General features: G+C 34.5%; 1 protein-coding gene across 4 annotated transcripts; it reads right to left on the reverse strand.

The window, feature by feature from the left end:
• Window positions 1-7092: 7092 nt before the first annotated feature.
• Window positions 7093-12514, reverse strand: LOC142977819 (uncharacterized). Of its 4 annotated transcripts, none has more exons than XM_076121912.1 (6): window positions 12172-12262; window positions 12047-12098; window positions 11574-11699; window positions 11035-11189; window positions 9805-9982; window positions 7093-7227 (listed from the first exon to the last, which is right to left on the reverse strand). In XM_076121912.1, the coding sequence occupies exons 1-6, from the start codon at window positions 12199-12201 to the stop codon at window positions 7193-7195; spliced, it is 576 nt and encodes a 191-aa protein (XP_075978027.1). In that variant the 5' UTR covers window positions 12202-12262; the 3' UTR covers window positions 7093-7192. The 4 variants fall into 4 exon arrangements, with proteins under 4 accessions (XP_075978027.1, XP_075978028.1, XP_075978029.1 ...); XM_076121913.1 differs by lacking the exons at window positions 7093-7227; window positions 12172-12262 and adding exons at window positions 8914-8963; window positions 12368-12514; XM_076121914.1 differs by lacking the exons at window positions 7093-7227; window positions 12172-12262 and adding exons at window positions 8914-8963; window positions 12268-12423.
• Between the last annotated feature and the right edge of the window lie 9056 nt (window positions 12515-21570).

Here is a 21570-nt window from a genome sequence, read left to right on the forward strand (position 1 = left end):
GTCAAGTTCGGAGACCTTGGGGTGTTACGTGGCGATGTCGAGTGTTTCCCGACCGCGACCTGCCCCACAGGCTGTGATGTGATGGCTCATCGTCACACTGCGTGCGGGTCAATGACCCCGCCCATTTACCTAATGGTTGCTTGCTATCTTTGACGCCTTTCAAACTTTATCACGCTACTACCTGCTACGAGAGATCGTAAAAGTACGCAGTTTTATACACGCCGACTCTGACGATACGAGCATGCAGTTTTTGTTGTAGATCTTTTACGTAATGCTATTTGTCGTGTTTTCCTCGTATTTGTCAGTATTTTTTCTGTTTAGTCACATAAAGAACAATAGCTAGACTGCTGCATTGAATGGAAGTAGGTAGTTATTTAGTAAATGGTAGGTACAAACAAACGTATTACCGATTAGTGTTGTATAGATAAGCAATTGCAGATACGGAAGGAGACTCTGACATATACAAATATTATAGGCATACCTATCTTGTTATTGATTTGGTAGGTGAATCGATGAAGACATGTCACTTAGCGTTTCCACCAGCATTTGTACTTGTATTCGTCCTTGACAAACACGTCAGCAGTTGTTATGACTTAAGACTTATCTATACTTAATATTATAAAGCTGAAGAGTTTGTTTGTTTGTTTGTTTGAACACGCTAATCTCAGGAACTAATGGTCCGATTTTACAAATTCTTTCAGTGTTACATAGCCCATTTATCGAGGAAGGCTATAGGCTATATATAACGCTACGGTCATTAGGAGCGGAGAAGCAACGGAAAATGTTACAAAAACGGGGAAAATTTTGGCGCATTCTCTTAGGTGAAGCAAGCGAAGTTGCGCGGGTCAGCTAGTCTACCTATATGATTTAAGAAACTAAACAAGGGAAATGACAAATGCTAAGTTGAGATATACAAATTAGAAAACCTGTATGAGGCATTAACCCTCATCTGTACTTAATTTTGGATTCTGATAAAAAACCTTTATCTATTTTTAATTTCTAACAGTTTACCTATACCTACGTAACGTTGAAACTAATGGCACTGGTCCATAAGTAGCATTCAATTATACCGCTTTTCTCTATTCCGGGTAACATGTCTTTCCTAAATAATGTTTACTGCGTTTAGTGGGTACCTATGCAATATGCGTTAACTAATTTATAAGTAATATTATTCTATGTTAATGAAAACTAATCGAGAAATGTGTCGCTAAACGCAAAACTCGAGAACGGCTTGAATAATTCTGCAAAATATTTTTGCCATATTTACTAAAAGGCACAAAGGTTTTAATGGAGAGATAAAACAAAAAAACTGAGCAGATAGTATAAACAAATAGTATTAATTTACATCGAGGCGGCTAGACAGTAATAATTACATCTAAGGTAGAAAGACGAGTATAAAATATACAAAATTTTTGCTCTTAGTTATGTATGAAAATTGTAAGTACGTGTAACAAGGACGCTGTCTTTTTGCCCTACTCCGAACACGTGAAGACATTTACGGCTGTAAGTATACTATATGAATATGTGAACCCAATTTAGACATACATCAACATACTTTACCATCTGCGGACCACGGTACGATAGTATACATTGATTTTTATATCTGAAGATATAAAATAAGAACTTTAAGAAATCATGATGTGTCATTTGAAGTAAATCGAAGTTCGTTTGCATTACATTTAGGTGTAGGCATTAAAACGAAATATTTTTTTCTGCAGCACAAAGTTGCTTGTAATCTTAGATAGGAAATCCAGCTACTGGATTGCATCAGCCGTGATTTAACTGCATGCAAGATAAAAAAAATATTCCTCCAATTCTAGCCTAAACTTATCCATCCAAAATGTTTATTCCGTTTTGAGTTTTATTTTAACTCTCGTATTTTGTTGTTCGTTTTTGCCGCACTCCGAGCTACTATCAAAAATGTTGCAAAAGAAAAACCTCGTAACACTTTGGTGGAAAGCATCAATGGAACCTAGGCTATTTTACCCGACTGCGCTACATAAAGGAAGTTGTTACTGTTTTTTGCTTTCCTAGAATTTAAAAACTTTATGTTTTTCCTCTGACGAATAAATAAACGCGTTAGCTGCCTGTCTTTTCGTAAAAGTTAGAATGACGGCCTGAAATCAAACACAGGTAACTTTTATCCGGAAATCAGTACTTAACATTTTTTTGAACCCACGTTACCCGAGAGCGGTACCACGCGTGTCAGCTAGTAGCTAAAAATAAGTTGCTTATAAATCGATGGATAAAAGGACACCTCTGTACTATAGCGTATACTATGTTATCCGTGTGTAGTGGAAGTTGTATGAATCGATAGATCATCAATATTTCAATTTAACCTGTCGAACAGCCGTGTGAAGTTTTCCGATTTTATGTACTTAAAGGAAGGCGTGTTGTGACGATTTGTAACTGAAAGTGTGATAGCGATGTCTTCAATTGTAAGGTTTAAATAAACTTGCTGTCGTAAGTCGTCGTTAAGAATTAAGTTAGGTAAAGAGATGACTAGATTACCGAGGTCGAGACTAAGATGGGTGGCCGGTATAAACAAGCCAGTGGAGCCAACTGGAGCCAGTAACCTTAATATCCTAACAGCTTATTTTTTATATCGATCCAATTCAAATTAAGCTAACCCCTATGGTTAATAGCAGGTAATAAAATTAAACGAAAGTCAGATAGACTGCTAAATCAGGCTAAATGGAAAAAAAGTAGAAAAATAAATCCATACCACACACCAAGTACTATAAAATCACGCGATTCAACATCAACTGTATCAAAGTGTGAAGGACGTACGCGTGCACCACCCACGATATTTATTTTCGTCAAATGAGGTCCATTGATTCATATGGATTCATTTTATTGAATAACCGCTTTATTCTTTCTCTTAAATCGCTTAACTAAATGAGGCTAACTACCTATTTACTTCTGTGTAGATATAATATCTTCCAATAGCGGTAACATTGAAACATGGCTCTGATAATTATAAACCCTAATTAAATTTTCCTTTACATTTCAATTAAAACGTGTTTGTTCAACAAACACGAGTTCGGGGTTTGAAACGAGCGGAAAATGCTTTCAATATTGTCTTAAAGGTATTTTCTTTTGAGATATTATTATATTAATGGTTCCGAGTACATACATAATTACATCATAATTGATCGCTGGTATTATTTTTTTCTACGATCTTATAAAAAAGGTTTGAATAGTATATTGGCGATTATTGTGAAGTATTGTAAAGGCAGGTGGAAATATCCAAAATAGAGTTATCTGTTCAATGATGTAACTGTATCTGTGGTCTAGGCAGTAGTGTATACGAACGACTGATCACGAGGTCTCGGGTTTGATTCCCAGGTCGGGCAATGGGCTATTGGTCTTTTCGCATTTAAATTATAATATTTTTCAATAGTAGTCCGGTGTTTGGTAAGGGGTCAGATTGCTATGGCATATGGGATTAAAATTGTGAAAGGCGAAACGTGGGGGCATCTTTGCGTACGCCTTTGGGTACTACAAGCGTGATGTTATGTACATATGTTTAGAAACTAACCTAGCTTAGATTCCAACGCTACTTAGCATAAGCCTCTTATAATATTGCTAGTATAGTGCAGGCTTCTCACATTCTGCACCACAACAAACGACAATCTCGTTAGCCGACATCTCTTACCCCCGGTTTCTGAGGTACATTTACCGGTAGTTTAACTATTCAATAGCGTTTATATTCATATAAAAAAAACGCTATTTAATAGATAAACTACTTACTGCTTAGTTATACCGCGGTAGTTCATCTATTCAAGAGCGTTTATACTCGTAAAAGAAGACGCTATTGAATAGATAAACTACCGCTAAATGTATTTCGCGAACCGGGGGTTAGGCAAACATAAGATAGCTCATTGTTTGAAAACTTTTATATTTGTGGCCGAACTTAATTAACACGACACCTTAATGATGGAGTACCTTTGCTGAATGCTAATAAATAAATTGATATTTAAATACTTACTACTTTACTTTTTTCTTACCCCATAATTAACATTTACCTAGTCTATATCGCTGATTGTTGGGAGCTCCTCGCATGATCAATTATTATATTAACCACATTGTAAATCTTTTGGCGATTGAAAAGAGTGACCGTGAGTTTCTTGCTAGCTCTTCTCATAAGGCTCTACCCCCTTCCGAGCTAGTGGTAGATTCAGTAATTGTAACGACTATCATGTGTCAATATTTGACCTAAACTGATAAATGATTTGATTTTGATTTTGAAAACATTATTTGTAAGTTCGTTGTTCACGTTGTTTACAGCTGAGCAAAGGTCTCCTGTCATAAAGCACCTCCAGCGTACAACTGACGCAGGTACATCAATCGCATCGTAACAAAAAATAACATAATCTAACTGGTTTCCATTCAAGTTCAATAGTTACCACTGTATTATATGTGTATACTAGCTGACCCGCGCAACTTCGCTTGCGTCTCATAAGAGAATCATAATTTTCCCCGTTTTTGTAACATTTTTCACTGGTACTCTGTTCCTATTGGCCGTAGCGTGATGATATATAGCCTATAACCTTCCTCGATAAATGGGCTATCTAACACTGAAAGAATTTTTCAAATCGGACCAGTAGTTCCCGAGATTAGCGCGTTCAAACAAACAAACAATCAAACAAACAAACTCTTCAGCTTTATAATATTAGTAAAGATAGTAAAGATGTCTAGCAAGTTGCGTGATGTGTCCAAAGTACACTTATTAACGATCATCGACCCTTAGTTACATTAGCTAGTTAAAAAGAAGATTCACACATTCCTATGTATATAGACTTATTTTTTGTAGCTAAAAACATACGGCCCCGCTCATATGCCCGATAAAAAGTATCCTACGGCATTTGCGGATATGTGCTGCTACAAATCTTTCGGCCTTTAAAAAGTACCAGCTTTTGGTTTTTGCCAGTAAGTCAATTCGCGTAAAAAGATATCCCCAGTGAAATATATAAACTACATGTTTCCAAAATTTCATCAGATCCGTTCTATAGCAGTGGCGAATGTAAACCTTTTCATTCAGAATAATAAAGTAGAATAATATTTAAATTTGTAGTAAATAAGATGCCAATAGGTTGTAGTTAACTCCTTCAATATTACATTCTAGCTTAAATCAAAGTAGAAGAAATGTGAAAAACAAACCCTCGACTTTTTTTCGTCAAAACTTATCTTAGGAATTCATTAAAACACTGTATTAACCACCTTCTATCTCATAAGGAGCTTCCAGCATTATTTTAAAACCAAATACATTGTACTTAATATTAAGTACTTACATGTCTGCTTGAGTAGAAACAAATTACATATAACTCTCGTTATCAAATATTTACATAAACACTTCATTTCCGGAATTATTGATAACTGCTGAAATTATACTTGAGAGTTTAAACTAATTATAATTAAAACAAATAACTCAACAAGGTCATGCGGTATCGTAATTTTTTCTTTGATAAATCGTCTATTGTATTTTACGTATTTCTAGTAAAATTTCGGCCACGAACGGTTCATTTGATTCATTTGATTATACACAGTTATCTATTTAAAGGAAATTGGCGATAGAATCGTGACAGTTTTTGTGTTTCTCATCTCGATAAAATGTTCAATAACTAAACCACGGCTACAATTTTGGCAGGGTTAATGTCCGGCCCACACTTGCCTCGGCCATCCACCTGACGCGAGTAGCCCCGGTCATTGCCAGATGTTGTGGTTTTGTCGTCACTAGGTAAACATGCCAGTCAAAAGTCACATGTACTAATTCGATTACCCAATAACTTAAACAATGTCACAAAGTAGTGTCTACTACAACTATTAAATAAAATACGTAAACTTTATTCGCGATTACCAGTTGATTTTACGCGTCGCTGTAAAATATTTAAAAAAATTACGTATGTAATATTAAAAAATAATTTTATCACGTAATAAAATATAATAAAGCAATCAATTATCCTATCACCTTAACTGAAATCCTTTTCATTGTAATACCCATTAGAGGTTCAGGGAAATTGAAAGAATCCATAGGAAAAGCTCTGTATCGGTAGGTAGTTAATGAGCCCGTATTATCAGTAAGTAACAAAGTGCCTAATATCGGTGTGTACGTAGACATACAAAAAGTCATTGATTCGTTACGCATGCCACAGTTCTAATTTCAGAGAAGTTATTTTCAGCATGTTTTGAGCATCGGAAATTGTCCAATTTGCTTGTATTGTGTGCTTAAGAGCAGATTTATTGTAACTTCACTTGTTCTTGACTTTATTGAGGATATTTTTGCCTTAACGTTAAAGAAAATGTATAATGATATTATTATGATACCCCATTTTTACGCCGGATGGAAAAAAACATTTCATCTCAAGATTGGCAGCTAAAACTCCCAAAATGATATCTTTATGTTATGAAAATTCAAAATGTCAAATCGTTAACACAAAATAAAATGTTTACTTTCAGTACATTTATAGTATAAGTATAAGCCCATTTTCGGCAATGATCCGTAGTTTGTTTATCATAAACTAATATGGAAAAAGATATTGATCTTATTAGTTATCATAATTATAATCATCAGGAACTATTAGCAACAACATAATTTACTTATAAAAGTGATTTGTTATGTCTTTTCAATTCCGATCTGACTATGTATAAGTAACAATTGATGTGGGCTTTTAATTTTCCGTGTGTATCTTTCACAAGCACATTGTAAGTTTATATCAATTGCAGAACATTTTTGATTCGCTTGGCAGTACATAATAATTATAATTATATTCCCCTGCCTACCTATCTGCCTATCTTATCTTATCTTAGGAGTGGGGGTGCCAGTTAATGCCTGACTGACACTTCGTCCATTTCAGATCTTTTGTGTCAACCCCTCCTCTGCTACTCTAGACGTTGGGGGGCAGGGCAAAACTTAACAGTTTTGCTATGCACCCCAGCGGAAGCAGCCTGTAGTCTTCTGGTTTAAGGTAACCGCTATCTACTACAATACAATAAACAGATTAGAAAGAAGTAAATATTTGCCCAGTCCCACTTCGACATGAGGTATAACATAAACCAAACTTAATTTAATACCAAACCATTTTGGGTGTAATTATTTTACAATACAGGTACGTTGATGATGAAACAAATTTATTGTTCAGTTGCATAAAACTTTATTTTACACAACAATATTTATTATCTAGCTATTGTTTTAGAATAGACTTCCGGAACAGCTACTCCTTGTATCTGAAATAAAAAGATAATTATTATAACACTTTTGTAATAGGGCAATATGTAATAAGGCTTCTTGAGATGAATAAATTATACAGTCAACGTTATAAATGTGACGTATGGGTTAAAGATTGAAAATCTGACAGCGTTCGTATAAATATTTTTGACGCTGACCGTACCAAGAAAACCATAGTCCAGGCTAACGTATTTTAAAATCTCCTGATCAATAGCTTTCAAAGATTTTACTAAGTTCAAATAACTCAGTGATTAAACTCTATTATTTAATATAACCGATTTTAACATAACCTCAAAATCAGATTCTCAATAGATAATAGGTATTTTTATTTTTCGTTTAGCAACGATGCAATTTTACGGTGTGTTTCTTGTTATCACGACTGAGGATGTGCACAAAATAATCAAGTGCATGGTATGTCTTTGACATAAAGATACTATTAGATATTAAGTAAACAGCTTTAATCTCAGAAATGTATCGCAGACATCTGTCAATATTATTTTAAAATTGTTGTGAAGTCAATCAGTCAAAACCTTTTCCGTCGAGATCTTCTATAAAGCAGTTTGAATAAAGTTTATATTTCAAATTCCAATAACTGAGTCTTATGTCATTTAACAAGAATTTCTAAACAAAAGCTGAGAAAGATGTAACAGTAATTTGTATTAACATGCTATGGTATAATGTCTATTCATTTCTTTGTGATAATATGCATGCTTGGTTACGTCAATTACATTAAAACTTAATGAAGCACACAATTTCAATAATTACTGATAGTCAGGTCATCAGTCCAATTTATTGTCGTCACGACAATGAATAAATTGTTGTTGAATTTTCCCGTTATCAAATTCCTTTGAGTTAATGATTATATAATGACTGACTCGGCCCAAGTGAGTTTCAGTTGGTACAAAAAACTACATACTTCAAATTGATTACTAAAATGTTGTCGGGTAAATTTGCAATAGTGTTCTGTAGTAGATAATAAGTAATGAGGTATATTATGTCGCGGAAAACTATTACTTAAGTCTTTAATTGGGTGAATGGCGACACGTGCAAATATTTATATGCCCACCACCGGAAAACTGGCGTATTGTTGCTATTGTCCTATCTATATATCCATCAAATAACAATGTTACGGATACTTACTCATTTTGATAATAATATCAAAGAAAAAAAAATATCGCGAACCGTAGCAACTTTAGCAATATACAATAATTACAGCTATTAAATAACCAATTTTGGTCAATTAAACCTATGGGCTCGGTCTCACAACGGTACCTGTGGACCCCACTATAGTTGCGGTTATTTAAATTCTTCTTAAAGTGGAAAAAGACACTGACCTATGAATATAAATACTGACGTGTGCTCTTATAAACCTAAATATATTTCTTATGTAATAGAATACGGGAATTAACGCGAACCCGCATTTAACCTTAGAATGTTTGACGTTATGGCGCAGGTTACGCTGGCCATGATCGCAGGCTGGATGAGCAATGGAAAGATAAAAATAAAGCTAAGTATACTTGCTAACAGTATTAAAGATGAATATTTATACTAAAATTATTTGAACAGGTGTAAAAAAATCATTTGTAATGACCATAGAGAATTACGTAACAGGAAAACGTCCACAAAAAATCCGAAAATTGAACTCAGAATGTGACCTGCATACCGTAAATGTAAATAAGACAACTTACTCATAATCACCATGACGTATTGAATTTCTGGTTTACGGAACCGGTACCTACAAAGTTTTTTTTCCATTTTAAAAAAGATAACTCCCGCACTAAGAATTGCTATTGTGTCGCGGAGACTTTTACAAACATACAAACAATGAACACAAAGCACAACCAGACCCGAAACAATTATTTGTGGATCGAACAAGTAATTGCTTCGTGTAGGAATGGAATCTACGACCTCCCGACGCAGTGGTATCGGCGTGGCGACCTAAACCACTGTGCCACGGAGGCAGTCAACTTAGAAGGACACAGTGTTTTGTTTCAAAGGTAACGTATTATATAACATGGCCGGGACTGTCCAAGAATAAACCACCCCTCGATTTCCCGTTAATACACATATAGATCGTATTGTTTTACTCAACATCCACATCCGTGGAAAGATTGAAGAGAAAATCTGAGAATTTCTGATTATACTCCTTCTTAGTTTGTAAACACGAAGTATCAAGTTACATTTAACGTCCTAGACGCTTCAAAATTGTTAGTTATACTGGAGGTATCCTTTGATAAAATAAATCGGAACTTTAACCCCGCAAAAGATCTAGGTCGACTATTTAGGTTTTGAAAGTGGTCGGCACACCACAGCACACATTAAAAGGTTGCATCGTGTACTTGATTTTAATTAATGCAAAATTCATTATTATTCCAAAAATATAGATCATACAGTGTACCCTTCTATCAAGCAAGGCACTGCTTTTGCGAAAGCTCTTCATATGACAGTGATCAAGCATCGGGAGTACATTTCGGAGTAAGATACAACTAAGGGAATGACTACGAATCACTAACGAGCCAACTATCGACCTTAACATATGACATGTGAAGCGTTCAATACGAAGGTGTTCTACTAACCCAGCAGTGAATTTTCAGGGCAGTATTTGAGGGTGTGCGCGTGGTCGCCGGTGGCGCCACACCGAGGACAGCGGAACCGCCGTAGTACAGGACATTGCACACGTCCTCGACCGTCCTTCAACGCATGAGTCGTGTACCAGAACACTGGCCTGCCATTGTTCTTACAGAATGCACATTCCTGCAAGAAAAATCATTTGATGAAACGATATCATATTTATACATCACACTTGAAAAGCACACGACACAGTTTCGCCTACGTTTGGTCAAGTTTTTCCACATTGTCGACCTCGTTGTAAATTTATCCCGATTCGTTAAATACCTATCTAATAAATTTACTAAAGTCTCGTATATCAACTACAAACATTAAAAAAAAATGTGCAATACCGCAGATTACCAACTAACGGTAACTTTGCAGTAAAGTTAACTGAGAGGATTTCCTGAATATTGGTAATACTTTTTGTATATCATATTAAGCTTTATTTTTTATACGACAAGAGTATCGTAAAAAATCTCCAAGTTTAAAACTGGTTCGCAGGATAATGATGCGTTAGGTGACTTCAACTAATTAATTACGTTCTCAAATATGGAAGTTATCACTTGTATTGTATCGGAACACAAATTGTAATCCAATGTTGCCTTCCACGTCAACCGCCATCACTAGAATCAATAAATACCGATTAATTGACTCTTGTAGGTTTACGCGGCCTCGGCTACAAATATACCTTGTCCTCGCCTACCTCCTACCGTAGGACACCAATTATATTAGGAGGGTGGGTAACACCATTTTCCTGTACTTACTAATGATAATATTACTCTACGATTAATAATTCATCTAACAGTAGGTAGGTACTATACTAAACATCGTAAAGTACTTATCGAGACCAATTCTAGATACACGTTCCGTCGGAACCCTCATTAACTTTACAAAACTATGGAAATGATCGAACAAATTTGACGAGCCCTTCCATTTGGGAGCTAGACATGACCCAAATATTAGAATTGGATGTTTTTATTTAGTCTACCTTTGAATAAGATATCGTCTCCTACGTAGCCTTATTATTGCCGAGCGTATTGAGGTCGACTTTTGGTCTAGTAATGTCTGTCTCAATTGAATACGAGAATTTACTTTTCTAGAAGTGTATGACAGACGAAAACCTAACCGATATGTAAGAAATCGTGCATAGTCAGTCAAGATTTACCAGACCTGGATGCTTATTGCTTACTACTTACCAGATATCTTTGAGTAATGACCCGTTGCCGGCGCAGCATATCAGCATACTTCATCAATAGTTCTAATTGTTGAGGTGTTAGGGACAACAAGGCTGCCTCGTGCTGTGACACTATATCCTCGAAGCTTTTAACAGGTTGCGGTATCATTTCTTTGTCTAAAATCAATACAATACACCGTTCATTATTCATTCACTATTTATAACCCATACTTTAGACCTATCGATTTCGAATAGCCAACGGTCGTATTCTTGAAATACGAATAAGAATATCTATTGTAAAATATAGGTGGAACTTTTCAGTATAAAAGCGAACGCAAACTTAATCATTTATTCAGTTGGTTCGAAGTAAGAAAATTGGTAAGTTACCCTTGAGTTTTGTGTTAAGATACATATAAATTCGAGATGTGTGTAGACGTTGACAAGAGACGGTGAGAATTTAGAGCTATTTGGAAGTGTCTAGCGGAATAAAGGTCACGGTCAGCAGGCTACCCTCGCGTCTGAGACGTTCTTGGACCTAGCCTAGCGACACAGAATTACAACCTTTCTTATTTTCAATGACATCGGCCTGGCTTGCCTCCGCTGCTTTATCTTTACTTGTATCCATCGTGTGCACGGTCACTTGTGCCTCGAGTACTGCGGGGTCGAGCTTCACAGCTTCCAAAGCGTCTGAAATAACAGACACGCAATAAATTAACGACAAAATAATTGACAAATCCTCTCCCTTGGAGCATACTATGATTATGTTTCGCAAATATCATTAAGCTCAATTCAGTTCATTCAGTAAATTGCTTCCAGTGTGAACGCAATCAAATTAGTCATTAACTATTCTCATTATCTCCAATGTCGAAACTTCATTAGCCACAAAAAGTTCAATAAAAATAATTGAAAGGATAATTATAATCATTAACAGTATACATTTTTGACTACGAATGATTTTTCTTAATGCAATCGTAAAAACATATTTTATTTGTGTTAATACAGTAAAAAACGAGCTTTAAATCATACAGGCTTACCTGGTTTCCCGTTCAGATGAGCGAACATCACACAATGTAGACTTGATGAGTGCTAAAAAATAAGCAGTTAATTTAAAAACTTGTTTGCTAAAAATAAAACAAAAATCCGGATCTTCACTACCTACTATTAATATTGTATGAAAACTGTTAACCATTTACGTTCTAAAAATGTGGTAAAAAATAGATCCATTCATTCTGAACCATAAAACAACATCGGTTACCTTCGGATAATGTGCAAAAATAACACGGTTTAAACAAAATAATATTTTAATTATGACGATCAACAGTGACTCGGCTATAAGAAATTTGAATATAACTCACATTAAAAAAACAACAGTGACTACTTCCTTATACGTTCTCGACAAACTGAGATGTGTAAATGTGGTAAGAAATGAATGGCTCATAATCCATTAGTAAAATGACGTTTAAAGCAGCTCACTCTCCGCAAATAATTTCTGACAATGTTCTTTAAAAAATCGTTAACTATGTGGGTACTTTGGATTTTATTCTGACATTTAAATATAGACCTCATTCATGGCTCACTCGTACTTTAACCATAGTGTAGACTGTTGACATTTTCATTGTTAAAAAAAAGTTTCTGATTTGCATAAAGATACTGTTTTAACAGATATTCTGATTGATTACATAATACGAGTAAAGTGACTTATAAATGTACCTATAACCAAATCGTCGTACCTAGCCGAAGAACCAAAATATTTTGTATATTTTTTATTAACTAGATTCGCTTAAAGTAATGCACTTTATCGTAAAATCTATGTAAATAAAAAATACTAAAGTTATAACCATATCGGTTATAAGTTTATTATTTTTTTTCTAAGACTAAGTTGAAAAAAATATATAAATTTGTAATATAAGTTGATAAAAACGGTTCCGGACATAATTGTACGAACTTTAACATCAAGTGTAAATAACTGGTATTTAATTCTACTATTACATGTTTTATGTGTTAAATATCTGGTTAAACTGGTCGTGACGTTTTTGCTTCGAATTGTAGTCGTAATGATCGTTTTTGAACGACATTAACATAAATTATATGCTTGGCCATATGACTCTCTAATTTAACTGAGTCTTTTTAGTCTAGAAGGTAAAATTTCAAATTCTATAAATCCGGTTTTTTTTAGTCTATTAGTATGCATTTGCTATGTAGACTTAAAGAATGTGTTCAACTTGTGTTACGTCATCAATTTCTTTAAAAAGGCGTTTATTTCAACCAATTTTATACGTTCCTTTAACTATACTGTCATTTTAAGGAAGGTAGGTAACTATAGTCCAACGACTTAGCATACAGCCTTGTAAGCATCGTCTGCAGCTGGCGGAGGTATATAAAACTTGGAATTTAGAACATCATTGAGCTGCAGGTTTATGCAGCTAACGGTAGCCTGTTAGATACAGCTAATTTATTTCGAAAATACATAGAATTGTTAGTTATAATTTCGATAAATCGTGCACGCAAAGGCTGTCTACTAAGTTGTCGGACTATAATACCAAATTTTAAGGTACAGGTGCGCGCCTTCTCACGCTTAACATAACATTTCTTGAATTATATTTTTAAATAATTGCAATTTCTATTACGTTGACGTTATCCATTCAGACGGCAGGCGGTTCCGTCTGTGGACTTTGTTCATTGGAATACCTTACAAATGTTAATTAATCTCCATTGAAAAGTCTCATTTTGAACATACATAACATCGCTCCTGTTATACCCAAAAGAGGTTTATGAAATTCGACCTCGTTTCGCCGTTTATAATATTAGTTCCAGGTATTCGGGCGAGTTTATTATAATATAGCGGCCACGACGACAAACTCCGGGCTACTATTACCTTTTTGCTCAACCCGGGTATTGAATACGGGACTTCGTGATCAGCAGTCATATACGCGTAGGCAGAGAGCGTAGCGCCTCATTCATAGAAGCAGTCTATCATTTATTTCTCATGTCTTCTCATTGTCTTAATCTTATCCTACTCAAAGTAAGAGAGAATGATGATTACATTTATGAGTCTCAGTGAACATATAGCAAAAAGTTAAATTTAACAAAACTCTTTTTAAATAAGAATTTGTTTGATAAATAGTGTAATAATTGGCCTCGGCCATTCTATTTATATTAATAAAATCGCTCCTAAGGTCACAAGTTATTTTGTTTGAGTTTAATATTTATTATTAAATAGTTATATTTACTTATTAACCGACTGGCCGCGTATATAACTTATGTATACTTTTATGTTTTTGATTCTACTCCCACAGTAATTTCGATCCCATCGTTCCCATATAAACCTTAAAGTTACAAACATATAAAAAAAACATTTTTCCAATTAAGTTCAGTTGTTCAAAAGTTATACGCTAAATACATTTCGCTATTCGCTTCATTTTTATTTATGTAGAAAAGTATTTTTTTCTAGATTATTACTTATATAAATATTATTCATGAATTTGAATAAACAATTTACATTATTACGAAATATTTATAAAAGAAAGTGATTTTTGATTTTGTATGCAAATTCATAGACACATTAGTGATCGTCATTTTTAAACGTTCACATCAGTTAAATAAATCCGACTAAAAATCTCGACCTATAAAAATAATACGAAAAGTCGATAAAATTGTTTCACAAATGCAACAGTTGAACATTTGATAACAAAATATATTCAATTCTGGCGATAACCTTTCGATTTTTTAAGTCGGGGATACAGTCACAGATAATAAAACCCTAGTATATTAACAGTTCTCAGTTCTTATACCGTCGCCGTCGGTGCGCTTGCCGAACATAATAATATGTACAGTTAAACATTTTTCACAGAACGCCGAACGAACAGTACAATTTCGTAAAAATCGACATGAATAATAAAAAGGAACAACCTAAAAAATTTTTTTTGTGAATAGCGAGAAACAGAAAGTAAGTAGGTAGGTACTTGCGTTGTCCTGAAGAATTTTAAAAAGCATATAGGTACCTATAATGTCTGGCTAGCGCACTTGTTTTGGCCTCGGTGGAAATGGCACCTACTGCCTATGAACAACACCGGAGGGTAACATCGACCTTGCTGTCCGCGCCAGGGAGCAAGAAAAATGTTAAACTTAAACCTGAGTATTTTTTAACTTTTTTATCGATATTCTGCGGTTTCTCTCGCAAATATATTGTCCCCAGCATCCCTGATAAGATGATTACAATATAGGATGATTAAAAAACAAGTTGATAATGATGATCTATCCGACCGATTTCGGCCATGGCGACCACTTCAACTCCTAAATATAAGTCGGCGCTGATGCGCACGCAGATGGCTTATATAGCCAATTTTATTAGAAAATTCACGTGAAAAGTTATGTAAAGGTTAAAAAGAAAAATAAAACTCCCCCGAACCTAACTAATTTATTTACTGAACATATTTTAAAACTTTATCTACAAAGTAATACACAGGCGGCTTTAATGCCAAAGGCAAGTGATCTGCGCGGAACTTAACCTACAACTAATAAAGAAATATAAAACAATCGAGGAAGTATTGGGAAATCCCACAGGGTTCGTAAAAATAAACTTGAATATCACGCGAGCGAGTCTTGTATTTATAGAAAGATTGAGTGACGTATATTTATAGTAGTAGCTGCAGCTCTGATATAACGCGATTTTACGTGTGTGTGTTTTTTATTGCATTTTCACGTTAGCGTACAGAGCGATAAGCTGACGTTCTCACAATATTACGTCCATTTTAAAACATGTAATACCTAATACGTTTTCATTACGCATGCCGAATGACGATATTGAAGAAATTTTGTATTTTGTGTTAGCTACATCCAAATCTACTTACATACTACATATCACGCTTGTTATACCCGAAGATGAAGGCAGAGGAAAATGAGATGCTCCCATGTGTCACCGTTAACAATGTTTGTGCCATATAGCCCAGCCTATTGCCATTTACCGGGCACGTTACGTTACCAAACTCTAGATTAACTATAGAAAAATATTCTAATACAAATCAAAAACGGCCACAGAGGCAAACAAAAGTACCAATTCTGTTATATTAAAACTCGGTACTACAACTGTAACATGAGGTATGTTTTAGCCGTCATTAGTGGGACGGCTTTACACAAATTGGCAAAATTATGTTATGTTGAGCAACTAACTTGAAAGTACTTGAAACTAACAATACCGGAAATGAAATAGTTACACATTTTACATTGATGTTTTGGAAGATACACGCAAGTGGTGTATCGTATACCCTTACTATAATCATTATTTATAGTAATTTTATTATAATATAGGCGATAGGCCTTTCGGACGGCTTGAACGATTATGTCAATAGGTTGACCACTAACCATACGATAAAAACTAATTATACTAGTTATTAAACGTTAGGTGAGGTATTTACTGTATATTATCATGTTATGCGCAATTGGCTGCTACTAACGACGATAGATTTTGTTCATATCAAATAGTCGTGGTAAAAATTAGCCATAGTGTTGATCAATTTTTTTTAACGTCTTTAAAAAATACCGTCTCTGTGGCGTGACAGCGCGGTAATATATCCGACTGCTGATCACTAGGTCCTGAATCCAATTCCCGCTTTCGGCAAAGATCTTTTTTCCAATTATGTTAAGATATTTCTCGAGAAAAACTCTGTGTTTGGTAACGTGCAAAGTAAATGGCAATAGGCTCGACCCTATTTTACATGGGACTGATATGGTTAGTAACTAAACGTAGGAGTGTTTCATACACCTCTGACCTCTCCCTACCCTTTCTGGTATAACAGGCGTGATATTAAGTACTAGCTGAGCCGCGCAACTTCGCTTGCGTCACATAAGAGAGAATTTTCCTTGTTTTTGAAAAATTTTTCGTTGCTATTCTGCTCCTAGTAGCCATAACGTGATGTTATACAAAAGCCAAAAGCCTTCCTCGATAAATGGGCTATCTAACACTGAAAGAATTTTTGGAAAATTGGAGCCGTAGTTCCTGAGATTAGCGCGTTCAAACAAACAAACAAACAAACGCTTCAGCTTTATAATATTAGTATAGATGTATATTATCACAATAATAACTAGGCCACACAAGGACCATGACACTAGCAGTTACCTACCTCCAAACGTTTTGGAACATAAATATTATTAACTTGATTGGTGAAAATACTGTTTGAGTATAGAAATAGGTTCATTTACTATGAGGACAACATTTTAACTTGAAATTATATTCTTAAGACTATGAATACATATTATTATAGATAAAATTTAAGTGTCTGTCTATGATTTTAAGATAGCAATGTTTTATCAAACTATTTGAATTACTTTAAAATAGTTATTTACATGATACCAAGGAATAACATATTTAAAAAATCGTCCGTCTGTCTTTCTGTTCGTCCGGAGTAAGTTTAGGAACTGTTTAATATATTGTAACGGTACTTTATATAAAAAAGAGGGGATTCTAGGGCTATACATTATACTCATTGCCAGAAACAATTATCAATAAAAAACGTTAAATAAATTTTGTGAGCATATTGAGTAGGTCTGAGAATCGGCCAACATCTAATTTCATACCCCTAAGTGACACTATTTTTTTTTATTTATATAGCAAAACAACGTTTGCCGTGTCAGTTAGTATATTTATAATTTTAAAATATATATTAGAATAACATTTAGCGTTCAAAACTCGTGTGTATATTGTCCCAGGGTTATCTTTCACGGATTTAAACGTTTGTACATATTATTAAAGACAAGGTCTCGGGTTTGATAACAAGTTGATGTTGTAATTATCATTTATCATTATCACCGTGTATTTGCACATTAGCTAGTATCATGTATAGACTCACCTATATTAGGGTAGGTCGTTACTACATTGGCACCAAAATCTTATTATAATACGTATGTTGAATATATTAATTTGTACTTGAAAACTCTCCATAGATTAGAATAGATTTGCTCCTTTACTGAATATAATAGCTAGTTGTAATTATGGCTTTTTATTCAAAGAGTTACATTCTGGGATAAAAACTGTGTCCTTTCTCGGATTCCATGGTATATTTGTACGAAAATTCATCAAAATTGGTTCAGTCATTTAGAACCGGAGTAGAGGCAGACTACTTTCTTATTTATATTAGTAAGGATAAGTGATAGTTTCACAGCTAACTGATTACATTCAAATGCAAGTGATTGACCACGATTTTGCGGTATTTTGAAGTATATCATTTTTTTATGACATGATGTATGTATGTGAATGAGGCGAGGGAAGTTTGTAAGGATCTTACCAGGTGCCGTTCTTCGGTCTCTGCCTACCCCAGTGGGAAAGGCGTGATATTATGTATGTAAGTAAAATTTTTTACATACTTATTTTTTACACCTTAATTTCCGCAAAAGGTCGTTAACCTTTTAAGTCCTTTCTTTACGACCTGATTATCTCTAAACATTGATAGTTAACTGATAACCCGGTAGGCAGTTTCGAGCTAAGTCTGTGTCATATTTATTGGGGTGCGTATTTTTTTTTATTGCTTGTTTAAGATTGACCATTTTCTTTCCTCTAACAGGCAAGCTACGACTGTTTCCCTCATAAGTTCTTAGTTATAATTAAATACTTTGAACATGAAAGAAGTATATAAGATCATGACATTTTCTTGATATTATAAAGTAAAGTATCCTATAGGTATGCTTATCTGAGCTACAAACTATTCGTGTGTGTAATTGTATCAAAATTTATCGATGTGGTTTGATTGATTGTGTAGGTTTTGCTTGAAAGAGTAACAAATAACAACCATTTATAACCCTTTTAAAGTTTCGCATTAAAGTTATAATATTTTAGTAGAAAGTGGGATAGAATGAATTTTCAATGATTTATTCATGATGTAGGTATTCACGTGACACGTAGTATTACTGGTACTCTTACAATTTATTAAGTATAGTAGTGTAATTTATTTCCTTAGTTTTTGATTTTAGTGATTATAATCAAAGATTATAGTTCAATGGTCCAATTAATGTAGGAACCAATAATACTGCCCGTAACCCTACTTGGTTTTAAATGAAGCAGAACAAATGCGCGGTCGTAATTACTACGCTATGAAACTACTCTTTTAAATGTAGTCTATGGTAACATCCGGTAGGTATCCTTATCATGTGATAAAAGTGCAACATTGTAGCTGTCACTACTTCATTACGCGCATATTCTCGCCAAGGTCAGTAGGTGCGGGAATATTATTATGTAAGTACCTAGTATACCTACTACATACCCTAGTATAATAACATAGTATTTACTACTACTTATGTAGTATTATGTACCATTACAAAGCATTATCGAGACAGCTCTAGAAAATACTAGTTTGTTGGGAAAGTACGACGCTACATTGTTATTTTGAAACAGTATTATAATTTTACATACAAACATATTATATCACGTCTGTTTATCGTAAAGGTGTAGACAGCGGTGTATATGCGGTGTAAATATACCCACGTTTCACAAGTTATAATGTAGTCCTATGTAATAGGAAGGAACCCTATTGCCATAAACCGGACATGTTATAAGCCTCCGGGCTACACTATTGATAAATTATTACTATTGGTATTTCCTAAGTTATATCATATAACTTAGGAAATACCAATAGTACTTTGCCCGACCCAAGAATCGAACTTGAAGCCTTAGTAAAATACTGCAATTCTAAATTAATTTTATGGCAAAAATAACATCTTACAATTGTATAATTGACACGAAACCGGTTGATTTTCTTCAGATTTCTTTTATATTGACAGCTTGATAGCACAATTTTTGCACGAGTTACCGTAATATTTAGGAACGTGCCTGAACAGGTAACAGGAAGTTCTCCTTGCTTAATCCAATGAAAACATCTATGATGTTGATTCATTCTTTCATTATAAAGTTGGTGGTCATCCTAGTGTATGAAATAAATGGGTAAACGGCTGTTTTCTTAATCGATAACAAACGCGAATGAATTTTTACGTGAAGCACCGTTCATATACCACTAAGTGGCCACCCATCTATAGAATACTAACGTTAAGGCTGTTTTAACCCACAGATAGCTTACCGACCGGTAAGCGCAACTATATAGCTACGAACGCATCTGGTCTTTTATTCGCTATAATTTAGAACAGTACAACATGATGTGACGTGCCAAGGGTCTTCAGATCATTACGGAAGGGTCCCCTAAGTAAGGAGCGACTACGCGAAGACGTTTAATATTCATGTTCGGTGCATTAAGAGAGCAGACGCCATATTGCCAAAGCTATTTTTAATGTACATACTTATTATGTAGATTCCGAAAAACGACGAATTCTCGGGCGTTTTCTAACTTTTATAAGTACCAAAACATAAAATGATATGCAGTCTTTTGCACAACCACAAAGAAAGACTGAAGGAAAACCCTACGAGATTTTACATAATATTTATTTTAATTACCCCAACATAGACGTTAATTAGCAAAGTTTCAGTTAAACAATGATAGGGGAATATGTTTGCGATACCATAGAAGGAAAAGATCCAAATATAAACTTTACCATCCTACACATGAATCGCCCATCAAATGTATTTTAGGTCCTAGAACAAGTACTCGACAATTGAAGAAGGCAGTTAATTAATAACTACAAAATCTATACTAAATACCTGTAGATTTTCTTTATTTTTTCTTTTTTAAAGACAACTCCCAGAACTGCTTTTGTGTCGCGGAGACTTTTACAAACATACAAACAACGGAGACACAGAGAACATCCAGACCCGAAACAATTATTTGTGGATTGCACAAATAATTGTCCCGTGTGGCAATCGAACCCACGACCTCCCGACACAATGGTAGCGGCGTGGTGACCTAAACCACTGCGCCACGGAGGCAGTCAAAAATAAAGATCTAAGACGAAAAATAAGACGCAGTTCAATTGAGCAAATGTCTCAAATATGATGCCAATTCCCTTGCACTATCATCAAATTCAAAGATTGTTATTTATTTGTACACCCTTTCTCAACTCATTGTCTTTCCTCTTTTAAACACCTTCACAATAATCTCTGCATCACCCCAAGGTAGACTGGCAGAAAATATATCTGGCAGTAAGTCCGCCTTTATACAGTTCTGTATAAAAAGTTTAAAATAAATAAAATATTATTCAACATGTCTAACATATTACTTGGTAAAAGTACCAACTTTTACTACAAAACTAAACTATAAATAACTTTTAACATTAAACTTAACTAAACTAGAAATAATTAACAAAAGACAAAATATTTTCAATTACACAATATAGGTATTTACAATATAAAATATGCATACAAAAGGACTGCGTCACGTTTAAACTTAAAATAAACTTTTACTTACATTTTCCGCCGCCATTTGCTATTTCACTATGAGGCTTTGATGACGACTTATAATTATTTTCTGTAAGGTTTACCTTATCGCGAGTAATAGCTAATACGTAACTTGGTCCATCGTCGTCACTGATAACAATCCACAATACAATGCAATTTCTCAAGGCTGTTATCGACTACCTATTGTTTTTTTTTATTTCATTACGCAAGTCCATGATTCTATAGTTT

The sequence above is a fragment of the Anticarsia gemmatalis genome, chromosome 13 (genome assembly GCF_050436995.1).
Source record: "Anticarsia gemmatalis isolate Benzon Research Colony breed Stoneville strain chromosome 13, ilAntGemm2 primary, whole genome shotgun sequence".
NCBI classification, from domain to species: domain Eukaryota; kingdom Metazoa; phylum Arthropoda; class Insecta; order Lepidoptera; family Erebidae; genus Anticarsia; species Anticarsia gemmatalis.

Excerpts from the sequence above, each read along its gene's own strand:
- LOC142977819 (XM_076121911.1), bottom strand. The coding sequence starts at position 12,201 with ATGGTTAACAGTTTTCATACAATATTAATA. Across the intron at positions 9,983-11,034 it reads TCATTACTCAAAGATATCTG|GAATGTGCATTCTGTAAGAA; the intron begins GTAAGTAGTAAG and ends TTTTTCTTGCAG. Across the intron at positions 8,964-9,804 it reads CCCTGAAAATTCACTGCTGG|GTACCGGTTCCGTAAACCAG; the intron begins GTTAGTAGAACA and ends AAAACTTTGTAG.